At 48.3% G+C, this 20371-nt stretch overlaps 2 protein-coding genes across 2 annotated transcripts; one reads left to right on the top strand and one right to left on the bottom strand.

Annotated features, from left to right (window-relative positions):
* Positions 1-3036: 3036 nt before the first annotated feature.
* Positions 3037-15397, bottom strand: tnrc6ba (trinucleotide repeat containing adaptor 6Ba). The gene is made up of 21 exons (XM_068754383.1): positions 15341-15397; positions 14768-14789; positions 13968-14405; positions 11106-13862; positions 10052-10216; positions 9710-9906; positions 9012-9086; positions 8701-8892; positions 8379-8498; positions 8083-8208; positions 7268-7420; positions 6194-6307; positions 5877-6075; positions 5619-5786; positions 5321-5467; positions 5033-5176; positions 4774-4866; positions 4237-4443; positions 3960-4027; positions 3677-3816; positions 3037-3595 (listed from the first exon to the last, which is right to left on the bottom strand). The coding sequence occupies exons 1-21, from the start codon at positions 15395-15397 to the stop codon at positions 3037-3039; spliced, it is 6141 nt and encodes a 2046-aa protein (XP_068610484.1).
* A 1625-nt stretch (positions 15398-17022) lies between these two features.
* On the top strand, positions 17023-19738 carry si:ch211-141o9.10 (probable endonuclease 4). Its single transcript, XM_068754384.1, has 8 exons — positions 17023-17069; positions 17103-17179; positions 17264-17473; positions 17563-17745; positions 18705-18836; positions 19028-19132; positions 19204-19333; positions 19678-19738. Exons 1-8 carry the CDS (start codon positions 17023-17025, stop codon positions 19736-19738), a joined length of 945 nt encoding a protein of 314 aa, XP_068610485.1.
* Positions 19739-20371: the final 633 nt, after the last annotated feature.

The raw sequence follows: 20371 nt of genomic DNA, 5'->3' as shown, positions 1-20371 counted from the left end.
TTTCTACACAAAATACATTTTCGGAATGGTCTCGACGAGGGCTACGCGTCTGTGGGGGCACACAAACACGAGTTGACGAGCTTCGCTCGTCAACTCGTGTTTGTGTGTGTGTGTGTGTCTGTGTGTCTGTGTTGTTTAGTGTCGGGGTGTGTGTGTGTGTGCTGTTGAGTGTCGTGGGTGTGGGCGTGGGTGTGTTGGTCGCCCGATGGTTGACTCGCTGCGCTCGTCAACCATCGGAAGACAGTTACAAACACGAGTTGACTCGCTGCGCTCGTCAACTCGTGTTTGTGGATCTCTGTGCGTGTGCATTTGTGTTGTTTAGTGTCGGTGTGTGTGTGTGTGTGCTGTTGAGTGTCGGTGTGTGTGTGCGTGAGTGTGTTGGATGCCGAGGGTTGACGAGCTGCGCTCGTCAACTTTGTCGAGGGTTGACGAGCTGCGCTCGTCAACTTAGTCGAGAGTTGACGAGCTGCGCTCGTCAACTTGTCGTCTTCTGCGTTGCAAAAGCAATAGCCCCTTACGCCTAGAATAGGCGCTCGGGCCTAATAAAGAATTTTGCAAAAACAATATAACTTTTTTTCTGAGTATGCGATTTCTAAATAAAATACATTTTTGGAATGGTCTCGACGAGGGCTACCCGTCTGTGGGGGCACACAGACACACACAAACACGAGTTGACTCGCTGCGCTCGTCAACTCATGTTTGTGTGTGTCTGTATGTGTGTTGTTTAGTGTCAGGGTGAGTGTGTGTGTGCTGTTGAGTGTCGTGTGTGTGGGCGTGGGTGTGTTGGTCGCCCGATGGTTGACTCGCTGCGCTCGTCAACCATCGGAAGACAGTTACAAACACAGTTGACTCGCTGCGCTCGTCAACTGTGTTTGTCGATGTCTGTGTGTGTGCGTGTGTGTTGTTTAGTGTCGGGGTGTGTGTGTGGGCGTGGGTGTGTTGGTCGCCCGATGGTTGACTCGCTGCGCTCGTCAACTGTGTTTGTCGATGTCTGTGTGTGTGCGTGTGTGTTGTTTAGTGTCGGGTTGTGTGTGTGTGTGCTGTTGAGTGTCGGTGTGTGTGTGCGTGAGTGTGTTGGATGCTGAGGGTTGACGAGCTGTGCTCGTCAACTTTGTCGAGGGTTGACTCGCTGCGCTCGTCAACTTGTCTTCTGCGTTGCAAAAGCAATAGCCCCTTACGCCTAGAATAGGCGCTCGGGCCTAATTACGCCTAGAATAGGCGCTCGGGCCTAATAACTATAAAACAAATTTAATATTTTTCCAGTTATTGTGGGAGTCACTTTAAATAATGTGGGCTATTTCAGGCGCAAATAAAAATACAATTAAAACCATGCCTAATCAGCAACACCATTTAGTGCACGGGACAACATGAACCGGTAAGATGGGTCCACCCAGTAAGATACGGAACAAACCACTGCAGACTTCAACTCAACCTTTATTATCTGTTCATTTCTGCTTTAAATTAATTTCCTCTCCTCTTTGTAACATCTGAAAGAAACAAAAAACATCCTGAACAGGACCGATAATAAAGACCGACTTAACTTAAATGGAAAAATAAGAAATCAAATCAAAACGGTAAAATAGAGGGTAACGTCATTAACGTGTCTGTAAAACACTGTTCCAGCTCAGCTTGGTATGCCAGGATTCGGCATCTTAATAGAAATGCCTTCAGTTGGTTGTTTCTTCTTAAAAACACAAAAAAATATTCTCTTATTGCGATTAACAGAAGAAAATAAACACAAACAATACAACTTAAGAGACATTTGCAATAGTGCCAACGTTTTTGAACATTTTAGCTATCACAATATCCAGACCGTCAAGCACACAAACGTGCACACATCCACTCACACACACACACACGACACATTTCTCATTAATCTCTTTTAGAAAAGAAAAAAAAACAGACACATTCCACACTGTAGCATAACTCAGACACTCCGGACATCCTCTTCGTCTTCATCACATCCTCCACCATTCGGTCATGATCTCTCCTTTCATGCTCACAGGCAGGCAGGAGGGCACCTTGTACAGCGAGTAAATACGTGATCGTAGTCACGATGGCAATATATAATAACTAACTGAATTTCTCAAAGCAAAAAAAAAAAAATACAAATGAAAACACAATAGCGAGGTCAGTGTTTGGAGGGCAGAAACGAAAGTTTCACACGTTCCTTTTCTTTTAAAACACAAATGAACATAAACAACCAAACATACGTCAAGGAGGAGTTACATTTTTGCTTGTCAAATATAAGAGCAGTGTGTAACTGATGAGAAGGTGATGCTGCTGGGGGGGGGGGGGGGGGGGGCAGCCGAGGCCACTGCTGCTGGAACATGTAACATCCTGGAGGGTCTGTTGTAGCCATTTTTAAAAAATGGAGGGATTTCTGGAGGACAACAAACCCAGAGGCATTTAGTGCAAGTTTGGCTGATGTTGTTTTGTTTATGTTTTTTTTTACCCTGGACCCCATGTTGATGGCATATTTCTACCAAGGTAGAGGCGTCAGTACCAACCAGTAAGAGTCGAGACACCGTCCTGTCCTCTACGAAGATCCCCCCCACCCCCCCGCCACCAAGCTTCCAAACACGAGAACTCGGAGGGACACCAGCCGGGTTTGCGAGGGCTCAGAGTCCGCAAGTCTCACTTCTGAGATTCGACCATGAAACAGTAACACAAAAAGGAAAAAAACAAGCAAAAAGAAAACCGTGGCACACGAAACACAGCGAAAGCTAAACTCACAGCGCCGCGCGACTCTGGCTGAGCCGGTCTGCAGTGCATGCCTGAGTGATCGGGTCTCCGAGTGCGGACGATGGGACTTGGAGTCAAAAGACCAAGAGCTGTCCAGTTGAGCTGAATGGACTTCACCTTTTTCTCGGGTTCAAGTCTTACTGTCGTCTTCATTTTAAGTTGAACGGATGAATGTATGTGTGTGTGTGTGTGTGTGTGCGTGTGCGTGCGTGTACTGCATGTAGCCCGTGTGTCGCTATGATTCGTGTCACCTCTGCTTGTCAATGATCGCAGTGTGTGACGTAATGGCTGTCAGATGGAGTCGGCCCCCCCACCCAGCAGGTCTCCTGGGAGCAGCGAGGCCGGGCTGCCCATCTGGTGGCGTTCCTCCAGTGCCGGGGAACCCCAGAGGCTACTGCTGGGGTACCCTGCGCTGCTCATCGGGCCCATTCCTCCCCACAGGCCGTGCCTTCCAGCCTCCGCGCCTCCGGCTCCGCCCACAGCGGCGCCGTTGCTGCTCCACTGGGCGAAGACGCCGAGCCCGGGACCCTGGGCCGCCGACTGGTCCGACGAGCTGCCCGTGATGTCGAGACTCTGCCAGCCGGAGTTGGAGTTGCCATTCCCACCGCTTCCCACTCCTCCAGCTGCGGAACCTCCATCTCCCCCGGCCCCCACACCACCGACTGCTGCTCCAGCTCTCTCACAGCCGACTCCATTGCCAGGAGCCCCCAGAGCAGAGGCGGGCGTGGGCCCGGAGCCCGCCGCGGTTCCACCGCTGCCGGCTCCTCCCGCTTGGGAATGTGCAATGTAGCGAGTTACATCCTCCTCGCTTACGAACTCCGCCAAGATGGTGGTGTTACCCAGAACGCACCTGGAATAAACACAAAATGCTGGTTTCTGTTCTACATTCAGAGTGGCACAGGTTTCATGTTAACTGAGGGCATCGTCTTACATGTGGAGCGCACTCTGGGCCTTGGCTGCCTCCTGTTTGGAGCTGTAGTGAATCAGCGCTGTTCCCTGGGTCAGGCCGAGGTGAAAGGTCAGCAGGGGTCCGTGCTGCATGCAGATGGTCCTCAGAGTGGAGCCGTCAATCTGCGGGGATGTTTTAGTCAGACAAAGGTGCACTTTAACTGGTGAATAAGAAATCCAGAGCAGAATTCCTACATGGAAGTAAAAAGCATTGCATTTCTCTCCTCCACTTTCAGTCGCTGTATTTCTGACCAGCCGCTCTTTACCTGTGGCGTGAGGTTACTGAGCACCAACCAGCAGCTTTCCCGAGAGCTGCCATCGCTCCACGTCGAGCCTGCGGAACGGAAGCAAAACCAAAGAGGATTTCACTTCCTGCAGCGAAGCTGCGTTGCTCTTCCAAATAAAATAAATGTGGATTCTTCATTTTAAACAAGCCGGTACTTTTTCAGAGCACGTTTCATGGCGTGCTTTTACATATTTCAACAAATGCTGTGCCAGAACCGAGGAAAAGGGACAACACTGTGAAACGTTTCAGGGCATTACCAGCGGTGCTGGAGCCGCTGCCCCAGCCGCCCCGACCCGACTGCCGAGGACCTCCTCCGGACCACGGCGAAGGCAAGGGCTGCTTTTGACTTGCTAGTCCCGGTGGGGGGCGGGACAGCTGATTCTGGCTGCTGCTGCGGCTGGCTTTCCAGGACTTGTGTCCGATGGGCTCAGGGGGCCAGCTGGTCTTGTATTCTGTGTACTTTACTGGAGAGTAACAGAAGGAAATGAGCGTCTGGAACTACAAACTACTAGTAGTCAAGACATTGAGGTAAATTATTGCATCTCAACTGATTCCATTCAAATTGTGAATTAAATCACTCAAATGTGCAAAAAATAGAAAATAAATAAAAACATTTGTACAAATTGTTTGTTCTGTTGGAATCAGAGCCTCAAGCCTTTAAATATTTAGCTCAATACCACCTGTGAGACACATATGCTTGACTTTAGCTTAAAGTAAAGAACGTGTACATCCCTTTGGCTCTAATCAGAAGTAAAGAGCAGCTCAGAAGTGACATGGTGAGCGTTTGTATTTACCCGAGTTGTGTGCGTTGTTCAGGGGGCTGTCAGAGGCACTGTAGGGCCAGGCACCAGGTGAAGGCAGCAAGGTGTTGAGGGGAGGGGTAGAATCTGCAAAGAAAAACCTCCATCAAATGCCATTTCCCCCTTAATAAAAAAGTAAATAGTGTTTCAGAGAACATTAAGAACACAGAAAGAAATGCCACAAACATGACAACATGCTCCCACACACACACACACACACACACACACGGAACGTGAGATGCAGAATGCTCACCAGGATTATCTTGTAACAACTGGTGCTCTGTATCACTGAGGTTGGGGGACACCGCATTTCCCATCATTCTCCCTGGGGTCATGTCAGGGTCAGATTCAGGGTCAACACGGTCAATTCCCTTCCAGGGCACGCCAGGCTGGAACTCTGAAGAGGAAACGCACACATTAGCCTCCCGAAGTCTTCACATGAACAATTAACACGAAACACCAAGCAACACAGCAAATCCCCGAGAAGAGGCAACAACTCCCACTCCTCTGCCTTCGGTTATCATTTTGAACCATCACTCACCGGGAGGCCAGCTGGGCGTGGGGGGGGGCTTTGTACCCATCTTGTTGCCAGGAGAGCGGTGCCAGTTGTCACCCAGTCCATCTCCAACCATCATGTCGTACTGGGAGTAGAGCGAGCCCCCTGGCGTCTTCATAGAGGCGACGGGACCTAGAAGGTTGATACGATCGTGTTTGGCACGTCATTTAACGCCAGATGAGTCCGTGAGTCACCGTTATGCGCCGTCTTCACATGTAATCCCATTAACCCTCTTTTATCAAATCCAACTCGCGTCTGAATAAAACATGAAAAGGATCTTTACCATTTTTGTGGAATGCATTCTCAGATGAGGAGCCGTCTGGAGACGAGTGTTCTTCCATCATCCATTTGAAGCGGGACTGCTGACCCCCTAGGTCCTTCATGCCCCCAGGCCCCCCCAGCACAGATCCACTCAGGTCCATGCCAGGGAGGTTCACACCGGAGCTAAACCCTGCTCACAGAAGGAGAAGCAGAGAATTCTAAACTCCATCTTGTTTAACCTCCGTAAATGATTTAAAGCCGTCTAGAAACAATTGCTAACCAGAGTAGGGCCCGAGATTCTTCTGGTGCATGTCAGACACAGATCCTGCCAGGCCTGGATGGGGCACAGGATCAACCCCAGGTAGTTTTGGACCCCCTCCACCAACTCCTCCGTGGTGGCAGGGCGAAAGCTTGGAGCTCCCACCTAACCCCCCCGCCTGCTGCTGCTGCTGTCGGAGAACCGCCATGATCCTGGCCAGCTGAGATGACGCCCACAAAGGAAAAAGCAAACAAGAAAAAACAACAACCCAAGACTCATTAAACTGGTAGGATCAAGTAAAGAAATAAAGGATTGCGTAAAATACTGTACGTGTGTACCTGTTGGGGGTCAGCCTGCTGTCGCACGTTGGGTGCAAACTTCCTTTGGTTTTGCAGCAGCTGCTGCTGCTGTTGTTGTTGTGGCTGCTGCTGCTGGAGGAGGAGCTGGCAGGCCTGAAAAAACAAGAGAAACAAAAGGAGGACTGAGTCAACAATAGTTAAGCTAAACTCTAAATAGAAACCAAGTAATAATGGTTTACTGTACGCGCCCAGTAGGCCGCCAGGCAAAAAACATTTATTTATACACCAAATATTCATTCATCCAAAAAACCTATTTTGCATTTGGGAGCTTCTGTGCTGTTCTTCTGACCGGATCCTCAAATATACACCAAGTTTATGATATACAAGGCCTGCTAGTGTAACTGCAATGCTGGTGTTGCTGCTAGAGACAACGGCTGATCCGTGTTCTGGTCGCCCTCCCCCGATCAGGCTACAGAAGTTAGGTGTGTGTGGCAATGTTTACTTTTTTCAAACAATAACTGTCTAAATCTCATTGCATAGTTGCTGTGAAAAGATACACAAAGAGCAGTCGTGTATTCGCATGAAAGAGGCATGCTGAGAAATTGTTACTCGGCACAGATAATTGAGGAGACATTCTGTGGTGGAGGCTCAAACAAGATGTGTTTTTTTTTTCCCTCAAACACAATCAAAGAGGAAGTGGCAGCAAGAAAACAATCCCCTCACGTTCGGGAGACCACGATGTCTTCAGTAAAGCCAGTCAACCATTTAACCTCTTATTTGCTGTAACTTCTTACAGTGCAGTGAAGTGTACAGTTTATAGTCATCCTCACTTGTGATCAATTGTTTTTCAGGGAAATACACAACCACACATTAAGTGCATGCGCTCTCACCACCAGGCCTGAAAAGATTCAGAGGGGAAACACGTTTCTCCATTTCATTATCACATAGAGCATTAGTCATTCGTACTATAACCTGTTACCCAGCAACCAGCACGCCTGTAGAACGGTCAAAACAGGCAATAAGTATTTACGGTTTTCTCTTTCCAAATCTTTGCGATTTTCAAACCGCTACAGAAAAACAATTGATCACTTTGAGCATCCGGCTGCATCTCACCAGTTGGAATTGTACGTGAGGTGGGTAGATGCTGCTGAGCATCGCAATATGTTGGGGGGACAGCTGAGGAGGGAAGACACCCCCCCCTAGTCCTGCCACTCCTCCCACGCTGCCGCTGGGTGGGGGCATCTGCTTCAGCATGGAACCCGGCACCTGGAGACAGACGCAACAGCAGCGAGACACACCCGTTACCATAGAAACCACGAGCGACCATATGAGCTTTCTGCTTCTTCCCGGTTAGCATTGATTCTGCTTCATGCTCTAATTAAATGGCGTTAACACACTCGGCCTGGCAGATGAATAAAGAACGAGATTGATTAAACTTCAGGAGCGACACGTTTTTCACTTTGTATTCTTCACAACGAAGAGAGAAAATGTGAAGCGTGTTGTTCTGAAGGCTGATTATGTCCTCTAGGGAAGGTGCTAACTGATCAATACCGAGCACAGAGCCAGCAGGTCATGTAGGACTGGTTCACAGAAAGAATAATCAGATAAGAACCTCTCAGAAAATCAATTAAGATGAGCTTTTATTGTCATTATACGTTTATATAATAATAATAATAATAATAATAAGGGAATGGCAGTGAACAGCTCGGCACTGTGTGGATATACCAGACAATATATATTAAAATCCTTCCGACGAGCAAGAAAAGTACAAAAGAAAGTAAAACAAATTTCCAGGTTGAATAGCCTGCTTTTTCATTGTATATTCAGTCGTGAAAAAAACTAAACAGAAAACAAGACGGCTCGACACACGGCCCCCCCGCATCGAGAGAACTAAGAGGAATACAGAATAAAACCAAAAGCCTTTGTACCTGAGGTGACAGGAACTGATGAGGCACTTGCGCTCGTATCCCTGGGGACTGGTTTATGGGTGGGACACTTGGCTGATGTCTTGACTGAGGCATCCCTCCACCACTGCTGAAGATATTGTGACTGCCCTATGATCAGAGACGAAAATTAAATGTCAAAAAGATCCCTTAAATAACAGCCGTGTATGAAACATTAGGAAAACATGACAATGGAACGGAAACGTTGTGGGTATAATTAAAAAAAACGTTTAAAACTTAACAAGATGGTGGGACAGAAACAAAGGGGGCAGTTATCTTACTTGTCTAAAGGGGATAGTGTGGTTGAAGAGGGGGTGGGGCTTGCAGACAGTGGGTGGAGAGTACAAAGAGCAAGGGCCCTCCTCCCCAAGGCACCAATCCTGATTGGTCAAAGGCAAGGTCTGTCACAGCGACAGCCAATGGAAGACCAATGTTTGAGTGGTGGTGAGGGGGTGAGGGGGCGGGGTTAAGACAGAAAGCATTGGGGCAGAACAGAGGACAAGGTAGAACCGCATCAGGAAATAAAGGACAGGAAGAAAGGACAACATGTTAAACAGACACGAGAAAGACATCGAGACTGTCCGGGTGGTAGAGACGGATCACCTTATCATAGAAGGAGGGAGCGTCCCCCGGGGCGGCCTCTTTGGAAACGGGCGAGTGATAGGCCACTCCCCCTCCTCTTCCTCCCTTCCTCATACCGCTGTTGTAATCGCTCATGCCCATGCCCCTTTTCTCCACTTCCATCTTCTTCTCCTGGAGAGTCAGGTCGATGTTCGGGCCACCGGGATCGTCATTCTGTCCAGAATAAGGAGGCCACCTTAATCATCTTCATCATCCCCCAGGAAGACATTTGTGACATTGCCCTGCCACCGTAGCTCAGGCCACGAGCAGAACGCTTAGATTCCCCGCCTTACCAGCAGCCCCATGTTAGAGAACTGTCTGTTGATCGGGCTCATCCACGAGTCTCCTCCTCCGGCCTTCAGTGGAACCTGCCACACCAATCAAAACAGTTCACGTTCTGCAGGACTTTAATGAATGAGATTTTATTCAGACCAGCGGTCGGCAACCTTTTTCATGACGCGCGCCACTTTGAAATATACTCAGGCCCAAAGTGCCAACACACATCTTTAATAAAATCAGTTGTAAATTATCTGCCTAGTTTTTTTTTTGCAGTATTTAAACACTTAATTACATTGGTTGAGGGGGTTTGTCCTGTGACAGAAGTTGGCAGCTGCATCTGCCCCGGGGCAGCAGTGGCTACAACAGCTTCACCACCACCAAGTACGGAGTGAATGAATAATGCAAAGTAAAGCGTTTTTGAGTGTCCAGAAAAGCACTCTAGAAAACCAAAGCACACGCTTTTATTTTTCGGAAATAACTCAAAATTGTCGATAAACAAGCTCTTAGTTATCGTAGTCCATTTCCAAGATCTTATAAACAATTTGTGGTCAAAGAAAAGGAAAAATAATAGTCCATGATTAAATTTAACTTTATTATAGAGTTCTTACCATCCTCACGTGAAGATTGCAGGACCAAAATGAAGTGCCTTTTCTTAAATGTGACCCCCCCCCCCCCCCAATGTTACGATCACCTTCTCCCACCAGGAACGCACCTTGTTGCTGGGCTTCTTCCCTGCAGTGCTCTGTCCCCAGCCCCCGTTGCTTCCCTGCCCCCAGGATGAGCCGCTTCCTTGGGAGCCGGTGCTGTTCCATATGCCGCCGCCCTCCTCCTCATCTTCCCAGCTTGAGTGACGTGATGCTGTCACAGAGACCTCACTGTCCCCCCAGTCATCTTGCATAGACTTCGAAGCTGCAGGGGAGAAACCCAAATCGGACATTTATTTCCATTAGTGGACCATTAAGTACACTCGCGTTTAAATCTGTAAAATAAGATGGCATGGATATCCAAAAGGTAAATGCTGCGATTCCATTTCGGCGTTACTGTGTGATCTAACCAGATTTGATGAGGTTCGGAGAAGGGTTTCCCCAGCCCGTTGGTTTTCCTCCAATATCGTCAGCGTCTCCCCAGCCAGCAGTCGGAGCCCGAGACTTTCCCCAAGATGATGTTCCATCGTCTACTGTAGGGCTGCTTGGAGAAGTGCCGCCCCAACCTGACGGTCCTGCAGACACATGGACAACACGGGACTCGATAGAGAAACATGGCAGGAAGGACCACAGCTAGAAATTGTGTGTATATATATATAGAATAGAAAAGTATATATATATATATATATAAAAAACAATTGGGCATTTGAAACTCAACCAACCGTTTATTTCAAATATTAAGAATGTAAGTGGACAGTTTTATCACGTGTAGCAATGCCGTTTAAACAACAGCTGAAGCAGCTTGAGCAAGCTGATGGGATAAAAGACATTAGCTAATTTTGGCAGCTAGAATAGCCGTTGTTCTTCATGCTGTAAACAACAGCTTAGTACTCAAAGCATTCGGGGCATGGTTACTGTTGCTATCGATTTTGAGATTAAGCTGCAGCAAAAACAAACGTTTCTCACATTAATAAGCCTCGATGCTAAACTATAAACAGAAATACAGCCATTCCTCCAAAGAATGCTTTTGTGGTCAAGCGTTTGGCAGTCATTTAATTGCTGGTGATCAATAATTTATCTATGAAAACAGTCCTCACACTGTCACATCTGACTCTCAAACAACATCCAATCACATAATATTTGAATGAATGAATGTCAGCCTGAAAGATGAAGCTGCATTTGATCTTGTGTGAACTATAATCAGAACATTTATAATATTCAGAATCTGAATCCTCCAAACAGTGAGAAATCAGTGCTTTCACATTTCCCTTCATCTTGTGTCGAATGCTAACTGCTACAGGAGACCCTGCATCATATTCCAAGTTTCGGCTTTTCATAAAGTGAGTGCAGATTCAAACTAAAATTCCAGAAACAGGTTGGCTAAGAATATTATCCTTACCCAGGGCGCTTTAGTGAACCTTACAAGCCCGGCTTCGTTGATAGATTTAGTTTGTAGAACCTCACCCATAGCTGGTGCTTTTCCAGGCCCGTGGCCAGCGCTGAACTCTCTGCTGGGCCCTGCGGCCTGCCTGCCAGGCTGCTGCTGTATTGGAGGCCCCTGATGCTGCTGCTGCTGCTGAGCTGGGCTCTGGTCATGTGGCTGCTGTCCAGCAGGGGCACTGTTCTTATCCCACAGGTTCACTGGCTTGTAGTTGTTACGAGTAGGGTCTCCCCACGCTGATGTTCCGTCGTCGATGTCATTCTTCCTGCTGATAGACTGCGGCGAGGGCTCGTCCCACCCGCTCGATTCAGATCTACCGCCTCCTCCTCCGGAACCCCCGGGGATGGGCCCCGAGGTCCAGCCTGAGCTTTGGTTCTGATTCTGGGCTTGAGGAATAGCTTTCCTCCCCACACCCCCTTGCATAGCCCCTTGGTCCAATGCTTGTTGCCGCTGAGGATGCTGATTGCGGGGCTGTGATTGTTGCTGCTGCAGTTGTGCCTGCGGGCCTGTGATGGGACCCGGCAGGCTGTTTGGCATCTGGTGCATTTTGTTTCCACTGCTCCAGCTCTGATTGGGTTTGGACCCCATGCCCCCCCCGTTCCCGCCCCCCCAGGTCCTCCTGGGAGCCTCATCGTCCCAGCTCCCCCAGCCACCCACACCTGAATTCCCACCTGAGTTTCCTCCATTTGTCCTCCCATCTTCCCATCCACCACTTACTTTGGACTGCGGCTCTCCCCAGTCCCGACCTGCCCCCACCTTTTGCCCCAATGCCCACTCACTCCCTCCTCCATTTCCCCTTTCCATTTCTTTCAACCCCCCTGTCCCCTTCTCCTCCTGACCTCCTCCCCATCCTCCACTCACCGGGTCACCGTGTTGTCCAAGATCACCCCAAGATCCATTTCCTCCCCTGCTCCTCGCTCTCCATTCCTCAGTCTCCCAACCCTTGGCTTCCTGGCCATCCACTGATCCCATCCCTCCTCCACCCCAGCCACTAGCCTTCCCCTGCTGGCTGTGCCCTGGCATTACACCTGACCCGACACCAGATCCTGCTTTGGTCACTGGCCCAGATTGTGATACGCCATGATTCCTGGTGTTGGTGCCTGACATTTGCTGGGTTCTACTAGAGAGCGAGGCCCCACTGCTGCTACTGTTACTGCTACTCTCCCAGCCCTCACCGGAGGATCCAGTAGATGGAATCAGGGCAGAATTGGCCCCGAGACCAATTGTATCATTGATCTGGGTTCTAGGCCCACCAGAAAACTGAGAAGAACCACTAAGAGAAGAGGACTCTTTTGATGTAGCAGCTTTGCTTTTCATTCCACGCTCTTCTAAGTCCCAGGATGTGTTTTGTCGAATCTGTGTTTGGCCCCACCCCGTGTTGGACAAGACTCGCGGGTCCAGATCAGATCGACTTAGCAGGTTCTGTAAGGCAGCTTCAGCATTAGGTGCCGAGTGATGAGAATGACTGTGAATGCTGCTCGGCCTGCTCCCACTTCTGGAAGACAACCCCCGAGGTCCTTCTCCCATCTCATCCCATTCCCCCGTTTCCCCCTCTCTCTTCTGATTGTCCCAAGCTCTGGTCACGGTGGTGGCTGTTGAGGAAGAGGAGGTGGCAGGAAGGTTACCAGCTGTGCTGCAGGCAGCACCCATTCCCTCACCTCCCGGACCACCGGAAGCCCCTCTCTCCACTCCTACTCCTCCCTGAGATAACCCGGAGGTCTGACTACCATTTGCCCCGGTTCCAGCACTGTCCCAAGCATTTCCTCCACCAGTGGAACTTGGATACCCCCAACTTGAGGTCCCATTATCTCCTTCTGCAGCTCCGAAGCTCCCCGTACCTCCTCCACCCTCCCAGCCGTCAGTCCTTGAGGCACCAGCTTTGGAGTTAGCTGCAGAGTAAGAGGGGTGGCCTCTCCACGAGGAGTTGAGGCTGCGGTCTCCCACACTCATTTCACCTCCAACGCCACGGTCCAAACCGCCAACAATCCCTTCCACCCCTGCGGTTTTTGGTCCCACTGATTCGCTGTCCCACTTCCCCCCACCAACATCTCTGTCTCTTGATTGCATTTGGTGAAGTTGGCGCTGATGGGTGCTTGATTGATTCACAGATAAAGGTGGGTGACCTGCCAGCACCCCGACTGCCCCACCTGCCAGCCCCAGGCAAGCGGAGCTGTTGGCAGACAGAGACCCTCCAGGTCCCTGGTGATGGAAGGACGACGGGTTTCCTTCTCCTGCAGCAGCGGGCCCGTCCTGCTGTACCAGGGCAGGCCAGGCTGAAGGGTTGGCATTTGGATTGAAATTGGCACCTGGAATCCCACTGCCGCCATTAACGGAGCCACTGGCATCATGGTTCCCTGGCACAGGAGATGCTTTGGAGAGCGAGGAGGGCTGTTGTAGCAGAGGCCCAACCGCCGCCACTGCATTTCCTCCTCCGAGATGACACTGGGGGGCCGACACCCCCCATGCCACGCTGTTGGACGACTGCATACATTCGTTGGACAAAGAGAACGAGGAAGTGGGTGAGGACTGGTTGCCAGAGGCGCCAATGTTGCTGCTGCTCCCTCCAACCCCGGTGAAAGAAGCTCCTCCTCCATCGCTACCAGCAATGCTAGGCCACTCCTCCAGGTCGTTGCCATCGACAATGACCTTCTCCCTGCCCTGAGAGGAGGTCTGGCTGCTTGAGCTCGCCCCCCACATGGTATTTGCATAATTAGAAGTAGTAGTAGAAGCAGCAACTGATGATGAGGTGGGGGCCAATGAGGAGCTAGCTGCACCAGAATCTGAAAAAAACAAACTTATTAAGGCATTCAATTGATAAAGAGAAAGCGATCTTTAAAAAAAAGAAAGTATTTATCCTAATGTGACCGATGGCGTACAACACTGACCCGAGACAGCAGCCATGTTTGCATTGGGCCCATCGCCTCCCCCTCCTCCTCCTCCTCCTCCTCCTCCTCCTCCTCCCAGCAGCATGGAGGACAGTGGTGGCTGACCTCTCTTCAGTAGCACTTTATGGTCCTGCTGGCAGCGGAATCGAGGCGGCACTTCTCTCGGCATGTAGCGCGGTTGCTGCTGAGGCGCCTGGGCTCCGCTCGCAGCGCCGGGGCCACCAACGGCAGGGGAAGAAATGTTGGTGGAGGTGGGCTGTCCGTTGGCCACCGCCAGGCGCTTGGCATTGTTGCCGCCCTGTAATGGGGTGGCAGCACTGCCAGGGCCCAAGGTGGCTGGGGATGGGGAGGCAGAGGGGGTGGTTCCAGGGCTGGGGGAGGCAGAGCTGCTCTGAGTGGCAGGAGACTGGCCAGACGCTGGCTTGGTCGAGTCTGGCACTGCAAGATGGGAAGAGAGAGAAGAATAAATGAGATGAAATCAGGCATACCGGTAATTCATTTATTAATTATCCAACTTAACTATATGAAATGGTGGATAGAAGAGGACACAAAGAATCCTTGAATGCTAATGTTTCTTTAAATCAAACAAGCGAGCAGCTATTTCAAGGAAATAAGAAAATCACATTGGAAAGATGAAGAAAAGTCACAATGTGGGATAAAATCTGAAATGAATAAGACTCCAGGGGTTTGAAATGTAACACTAACCGCAATAAAACAACATACAGGAGATCAGCAACCCCCAGATCTGTATTTATGCAAGCGAGTGAGTGTAAATATAAAAAAAAAAATGTGTTGCTTACCTTTGTTTTTTTGTTCTGCTACCTAAAACAGATAAAGAAATTGAATATTTATTTTAAATGTCATCATAGTGAGGACAACACAACTCTAATGTCAACTTTCAAACCATGAAGTGCTGGACAGAGGTGAAATGGTATACATAGGAAAGGCTACAACACGATTGACTGGGCTTGTGAATCGTACTTCTAATTATAAAATGACTAACAGAGACAACCAACTGTGCAGCAAACACTGGCAGAGTGGGAGGAAAATGTCCAGAGAAGATCCATGTTCAGTAAAAAAAAAAGTGCTTAACCAGTATCTTGTCCTTGATGCGCAGCAATTATCACTTGAGGAAAGTGCGGGCAGCTTTAAAGTCTTTTAATACATGTCACATGGTTGTTCCAATTAAACGCAATATTAGATCCTAACTCATCCAAGCAGTTGAAATGAATCAAAACAGCTTAAATAAAAGTAAGTTGTCCAAACGCATCCCGCTAGTGTTCCTAAGGCTGCACCAAAAATGATCACAACACAATTCACCAAGATGCTGTAGCAAGACGGGTCACTTTGTAATTACATTCAAATGCGCTTACCTTCTGAGAGGCCTCCCTTTTCCTTTTGTCGTCTTTTTTCCTTTTCTTGTCTTCCATGAACTACTGCTCCTGTCCCGACACGCTTTTCTTCTAGGAGGAAAATAATAATGGTTAAAATGTAGTAAACACATTTTCAAATCAGAGTGGTTTCGTGTATGGTCCCATTGGCTTAGATAAAACTAAGAATACTACAGGACAAACACAGAAGTTATCATCATAGGCATGCAGAATATTAAAAACTTTAATCAATGTTTGTTTAAGATGGGGTTTGATTCTGCTGAAGAACACATCAGACACACATAATTTGAATGCATCACCATAAGTGGGATATTTGAGCAATTCTAGAAAACATCTTTAAGACCAGAAACACACATTTCTAGTCTTTTGGATGTCATTGAGACATCTAATATCTCAACACAGCAGGTGAACGTGCACGGAATCAGATGGCATGATATTCTGGTTTAGCCAAGATCACCAGATTCACCGGGAGCCCACACACACACATTATTAGTACAGAATGACAGATGTGTTCGGGCCACCCTTCCAATGGCTGATGCACAGCTAACGTTGCACTTAGCGAGCTAGCTAACGCGACAGCACTCTAAAGCGAAAGATGTTCTTTTCTCGAGTTGCTCAAAATGAAGCTGGAATACACGGATTAGAGTTTGCGTCCATGATCAGCCTCTACTCCTGTCACGTAGTCGACACAGGTGCCAAGTTCAAAAAGCAGCTGCTGGTAAAAATGTTCCGTCGATGGCTAAACTTAAGGAGTGGTTTCTGCCCATACTCGTAAAATACGTAGACGGAGATCAGCGCGTTCAAGTTTACGTTAAATGTTAGCTCCTTCTCTGCCCTGCGGACACACGACTTTAACAGCAAATACACCGAGACGGGAGCTAGCATATCCAACTCGGCTAATGGTAATGCATTTACTGAAAATGCTACAACAGAGCTAACGCTAGCATTGGCTAACGAGATTATTCTGATTTAGCCAGACAGAAGCTACAAGTAGCCAGGCTAAAGGCGCTAGCTTAGCTACCGAGTGTAGCGGTGCTGTAATTCTTCAAATAATGTGCGTTTTGCATGCGTGTTACGTCGAACACTTGTAAATTCCACGCATATCTCAAGTTACTCACCTCAGGAATCACATATGTAGAAGAGCTAGTTTGCTAGCCAGCGCAGCTAAAGTGCTTCAGTGCGATTCTTATATATATTTTAGCTTTCTGAGGCTACAAGAACAGCGACGCCTCGGCAGAAGGTCAAGTAAGCGGCAGATGATTAAACACACACACGTAATACGCTGCCGGCTTGTAAATAAGTAATAACGCTGTAATAGTGTAAACCCGAACGTGCAGAAGAATTAGAATTCAAAGCGCTGTGGACTCAGTCGGCTGACGGGCGACCATTTTGCTGCTCAGCATGAAGCGTCTCCAATGGCCAGCCCACGGCAGCTGTCTGCAAGCCTTCTGATTGGCTGGCGGTCTGCAAGCCTTCTGATTGGCTGTCTGTCTGCAAGCCTTCTGATTGGCTGGCTCGTACTGGGAGGGACGCATGAAAACGAGGATGTTGACCTTCAGTCAAAACCCAACACCGCCGTCACCGTGACTACTTTACGCGGCAGAGGCCATCTAAATATCCATTTAGTGGTGATTTGCCGCTCTTGACATTGTCATCCCTGCAACATGGGCCCAAGAAAGAGAGAAGCAAAGAAGAGAAAAACCCAAGAGGCGTTTGAAGAAGACTGGGAAAGTCAGCACAACAGAGAGGGGAGAGAAAGCAGGAGGACCAGGAAGAACCGTGGGAATGAGAAATATATTGGCGCACATGTTAGCATCCAAGGTGAGACGTGATGCCATGTTGTTTAACTCAGATTAAACACTGACCTCCTCCTCGTTCTTGTGCTGCTCTCTCATACGCATCAAGGTGGGATCTGGAAAGCAGTGGAGGCCTGCAGACAGATGGGCGGCAGAAGTTTCGCCCTCTTCCTGGGCTCCCAGCGTTCCTGGACGAGGCCCGCTCTGGACCAGACGGCTGCAGATAAGTTTCAGGAGCAATGCTCCCGACATGGCTTTGACCCAGCTCACATCCTGCCCCATGGATCCTACCTGATGAACTGCGGATCCCCTAAACAGGGTTAGTCAAACACAGGTGGATGTCTCCTCGCCCACCGCCTCTGTCAGACTGCGTTTCCTCTTCTGGTTTGTGTATCATGTGGCATCCAGATGTGTTTGAAAAGAGCCGGGCCCTGCTGGTGGATGAGCTCAGCCGCTGCGAACTGCTGGGACTCCATCTCTACAACTTTCACCCCGGCTCCTCCCTCGGCGCCATCACCACTGAACAATGTGCGGAAAAGATAGCAGGAGCCATCAACCACGCTCACCAGCAAACTCCTGCTGTGGTTACAGGTAGAGGGGGGGGGAGAGAACGCGACACAAACGTATTTAAATGTTCTGTGAAGATCAGGTGAAATTTTTGTGAGCCTATTTTGGGGCTTTTTCTTCCCACTCTTATCAACACAACATCTCAGCTCCTCCCATTAGAGTCCGTAAGAACGTCTGAACAGAGCGTTTTGAGATGGAATCTAAATAAGACGTAGGAGTCAATGAGACAGTTCCAGAGGACCCCCTCCCATTTCTGCTCTACGCGCTCCTCTCCTGGACAAACGGTGTATAACAAAGAGAGCAATTTACATCAATTTGAAGTTTGTGAATGAAACTGTCGGCTAAATGAAGTCTGCAGCGCGTCTCGTACTAATCTGTAAGGCTCTTTCTCTCTATGCTGGCGAGCAGTGGGACTAGTAGGAGGACCATGGCTGGGTGTCCGCTATCACCATGGTAACCAGGGCTTCGTCTATTTGTGATCTTTCTTCTGAAGAAAGGAAAACAAAACAGAAATGTCACACGCATTAAGTTATTACATTTGCACAATTAATATATATAATATTATTATTATAATAATAATAATATTTTTGACGATTCCATCTGGTCTTGGTTCACATTCATTGTTGTCCTGAGCATGGATGAGGTGTTGTTGTTCTTGTACACCAACTAAAGGGAGCTAAAGATAACTTAAATTGCCCAATTCTGCCCAATTAATGACAAACAAATATTCTGCAATAATTCACAACCTTGTTGGGACAAATGAGATCAAACTGTTTGCACGGCGACAAAATCCTTTTCTTTCCAGCCGACTCCATGGAAGGATCCCAGACGGCTGACCCCTTTCAAGAACAGCCGGGGTTGTGTTACTTGTTACCAAAGTCGTTTTGACTCACTTTCCACAAATGCCACTGGTGTGAATTAACAGTTTTAGAAAAGTACTGAAGCGCCACTGCTTTTCCTTTCACCCTCCTCCAATTGGACAGTGTTGGAGAACATGTGTGGCCAGGGCCATACGCTGGGGGGCAAGTTCTCCGAGCTGAAGAGCATCATAGACAAAGTGAGAGACCAGACCAGAGTGGGCGTGTGTCTGGATACCTGTCACGCCTTCGCAGCAGGTAAGACATCAACAATCGGCGTTCAGCAACAGGCATGAAACATCACACAGTTTGGCAATGTTGCTATGGCAACACGAGTCACAAAAAAAACAACTCTAAAAATCATCAAGATAGCCACTCTTACAAAAGTTGATGCTTGTGAAGCCTTAAAACAACGAGGCTACACCAAGTGTTGTTTGTTGTTCTTGCAGGATACGACCTGTCTGGAGAGGGCGGAGTCAAGGCCATGCTTGATGGATTCAATCAGGAAGTTGGCCTCCGATACCTCAAAGCCATCCACGTCAATGATTCCAAAGGTACGTCCAGGACTCGTGCAGATTAACCTGTTGTGTCGTCCCTCGCTGCCTCTTTGGTTTTACTTTTCCAGGGAAGCTCGGCTGCAATCTCGATCGCCACGAAGACATCGGAAAAGGTCTCATCGGCATGTCTGCCTTCCGCGACATCGTGAACGAGCCCAGACTGGACAGCGTCCCTCTAATACTGGAGACTCCTGGACGGTGAGATGTTCACCAAGCAACAAGTGCTGTGTGATCTGACTGACCGTAGGACGGCAACATTTTCAACCCTCACCATGCATATTGGATTTACTGGCAAGATACACAATGTCAATCACATGATAATCACACAGGAACATTTTAAATATGTCAGCATCTCGTATCATGAAGTGCTCCTTTAGTGACAGGCGTCTCTAATACTATGAAGAGACTCTTTAGCTGGTCTGCCCTGCTGCCGGACATCCGATTGCAGCGCATATCAGCTCTAAGAAGACAAATATCCATCAGGATGGCTTTTAAAGATGTGAAATTCAGCTTTTACATGACTGGTGTGTTTTCCCTTGCAGCCCAGGGTTCGAGTATGCGGAGCAGATTGCGCTTCTCTATTCCCTCTGTGAGGAAAAATAGAGACTGGTGAATTGGCCACAGCTCGAAAACCGTAGTTTGCGTACCTGTTGGAGGATTGAAGTGTTTGTCAGTGACCAAAGCCACAATGTGAACAGTTCCTGTGAGGGTTTTAATTCTTTCTGAATAAACATGTTGAATAAATGTTGTCGTGTTCACTGTTCGCCAATAGAGGGCAGTAACGATATATATAAATAAAACAAATATAAGTTCATGCTTCTTGTGGTTTTTGGTTTTTGGTGACAGGCAGATGGGGGGGGGGGGGGGGGGTCAAATCCTCACATTTAGAATGTTTGAGTCACAGTTGAATTTCAATTTGCAGGATGTAACTTTAGAATCCATAACCTATTTGTCCACATGCCAGTACGGTACTTGCTAAACACAAATACATTGTCTTGTGACCTGGATGGAGATCAGAGATGCAGGGTAATATTCATCAGCCGTTAAGCTACAGATCGGTATGTGAATGAAATCACATCCATTGCTCTGGAGAATGTCGGTGAAAGAACAAAGAACATTTACAACGTTAAGAAATCGGATTAAAAATGTCTAATTACATAAAATCACCTCTGTTTATGATAGATATATCCATCCATCCATTTTCTTGCAGACAAGACGACCGATACCTAAAAAAAA

Source organism: Brachionichthys hirsutus, chromosome 21 (assembly GCF_040956055.1).
Source record: "Brachionichthys hirsutus isolate HB-005 chromosome 21, CSIRO-AGI_Bhir_v1, whole genome shotgun sequence".
Lineage (NCBI taxonomy): Eukaryota > Metazoa > Chordata > Actinopteri > Lophiiformes > Brachionichthyidae > Brachionichthys > Brachionichthys hirsutus.
This window is presented reverse-complemented; position numbering and strand designations above follow the sequence as displayed.

Coding starts and splice junctions, on each gene's coding strand:
- tnrc6ba (XM_068754383.1), bottom strand. CDS start 15,397: ATGGAAGACAAGAAAAGGAAAAAAGACGACAAAAGGAAAAGGGAGGCC. Junction 5,787..5,876: donor GAATCTCGGGCCCTACTCTG/GTTAGCAATTGT, acceptor TTCTGTGAGCAG/GGTTTAGCTCCGGTGTGAAC. Junction 4,028..4,236: donor CAGCGGCTCCAGCACCGCTG/GTAATGCCCTGA, acceptor TCCGTTCCGCAG/GCTCGACGTGGAGCGATGGC.
- si:ch211-141o9.10 (XM_068754384.1), top strand. CDS start 17,023: ATGGGCCCAAGAAAGAGAGAAGCAAAGAAGAGAAAAACCCAAGAGGC. Junction 17,180..17,263: donor CGCACATGTTAGCATCCAAG/GTGAGACGTGAT, acceptor ATACGCATCAAG/GTGGGATCTGGAAAGCAGTG. Junction 17,474..17,562: donor CTGCGGATCCCCTAAACAGG/GTTAGTCAAACA, acceptor TGTGGCATCCAG/ATGTGTTTGAAAAGAGCCGG.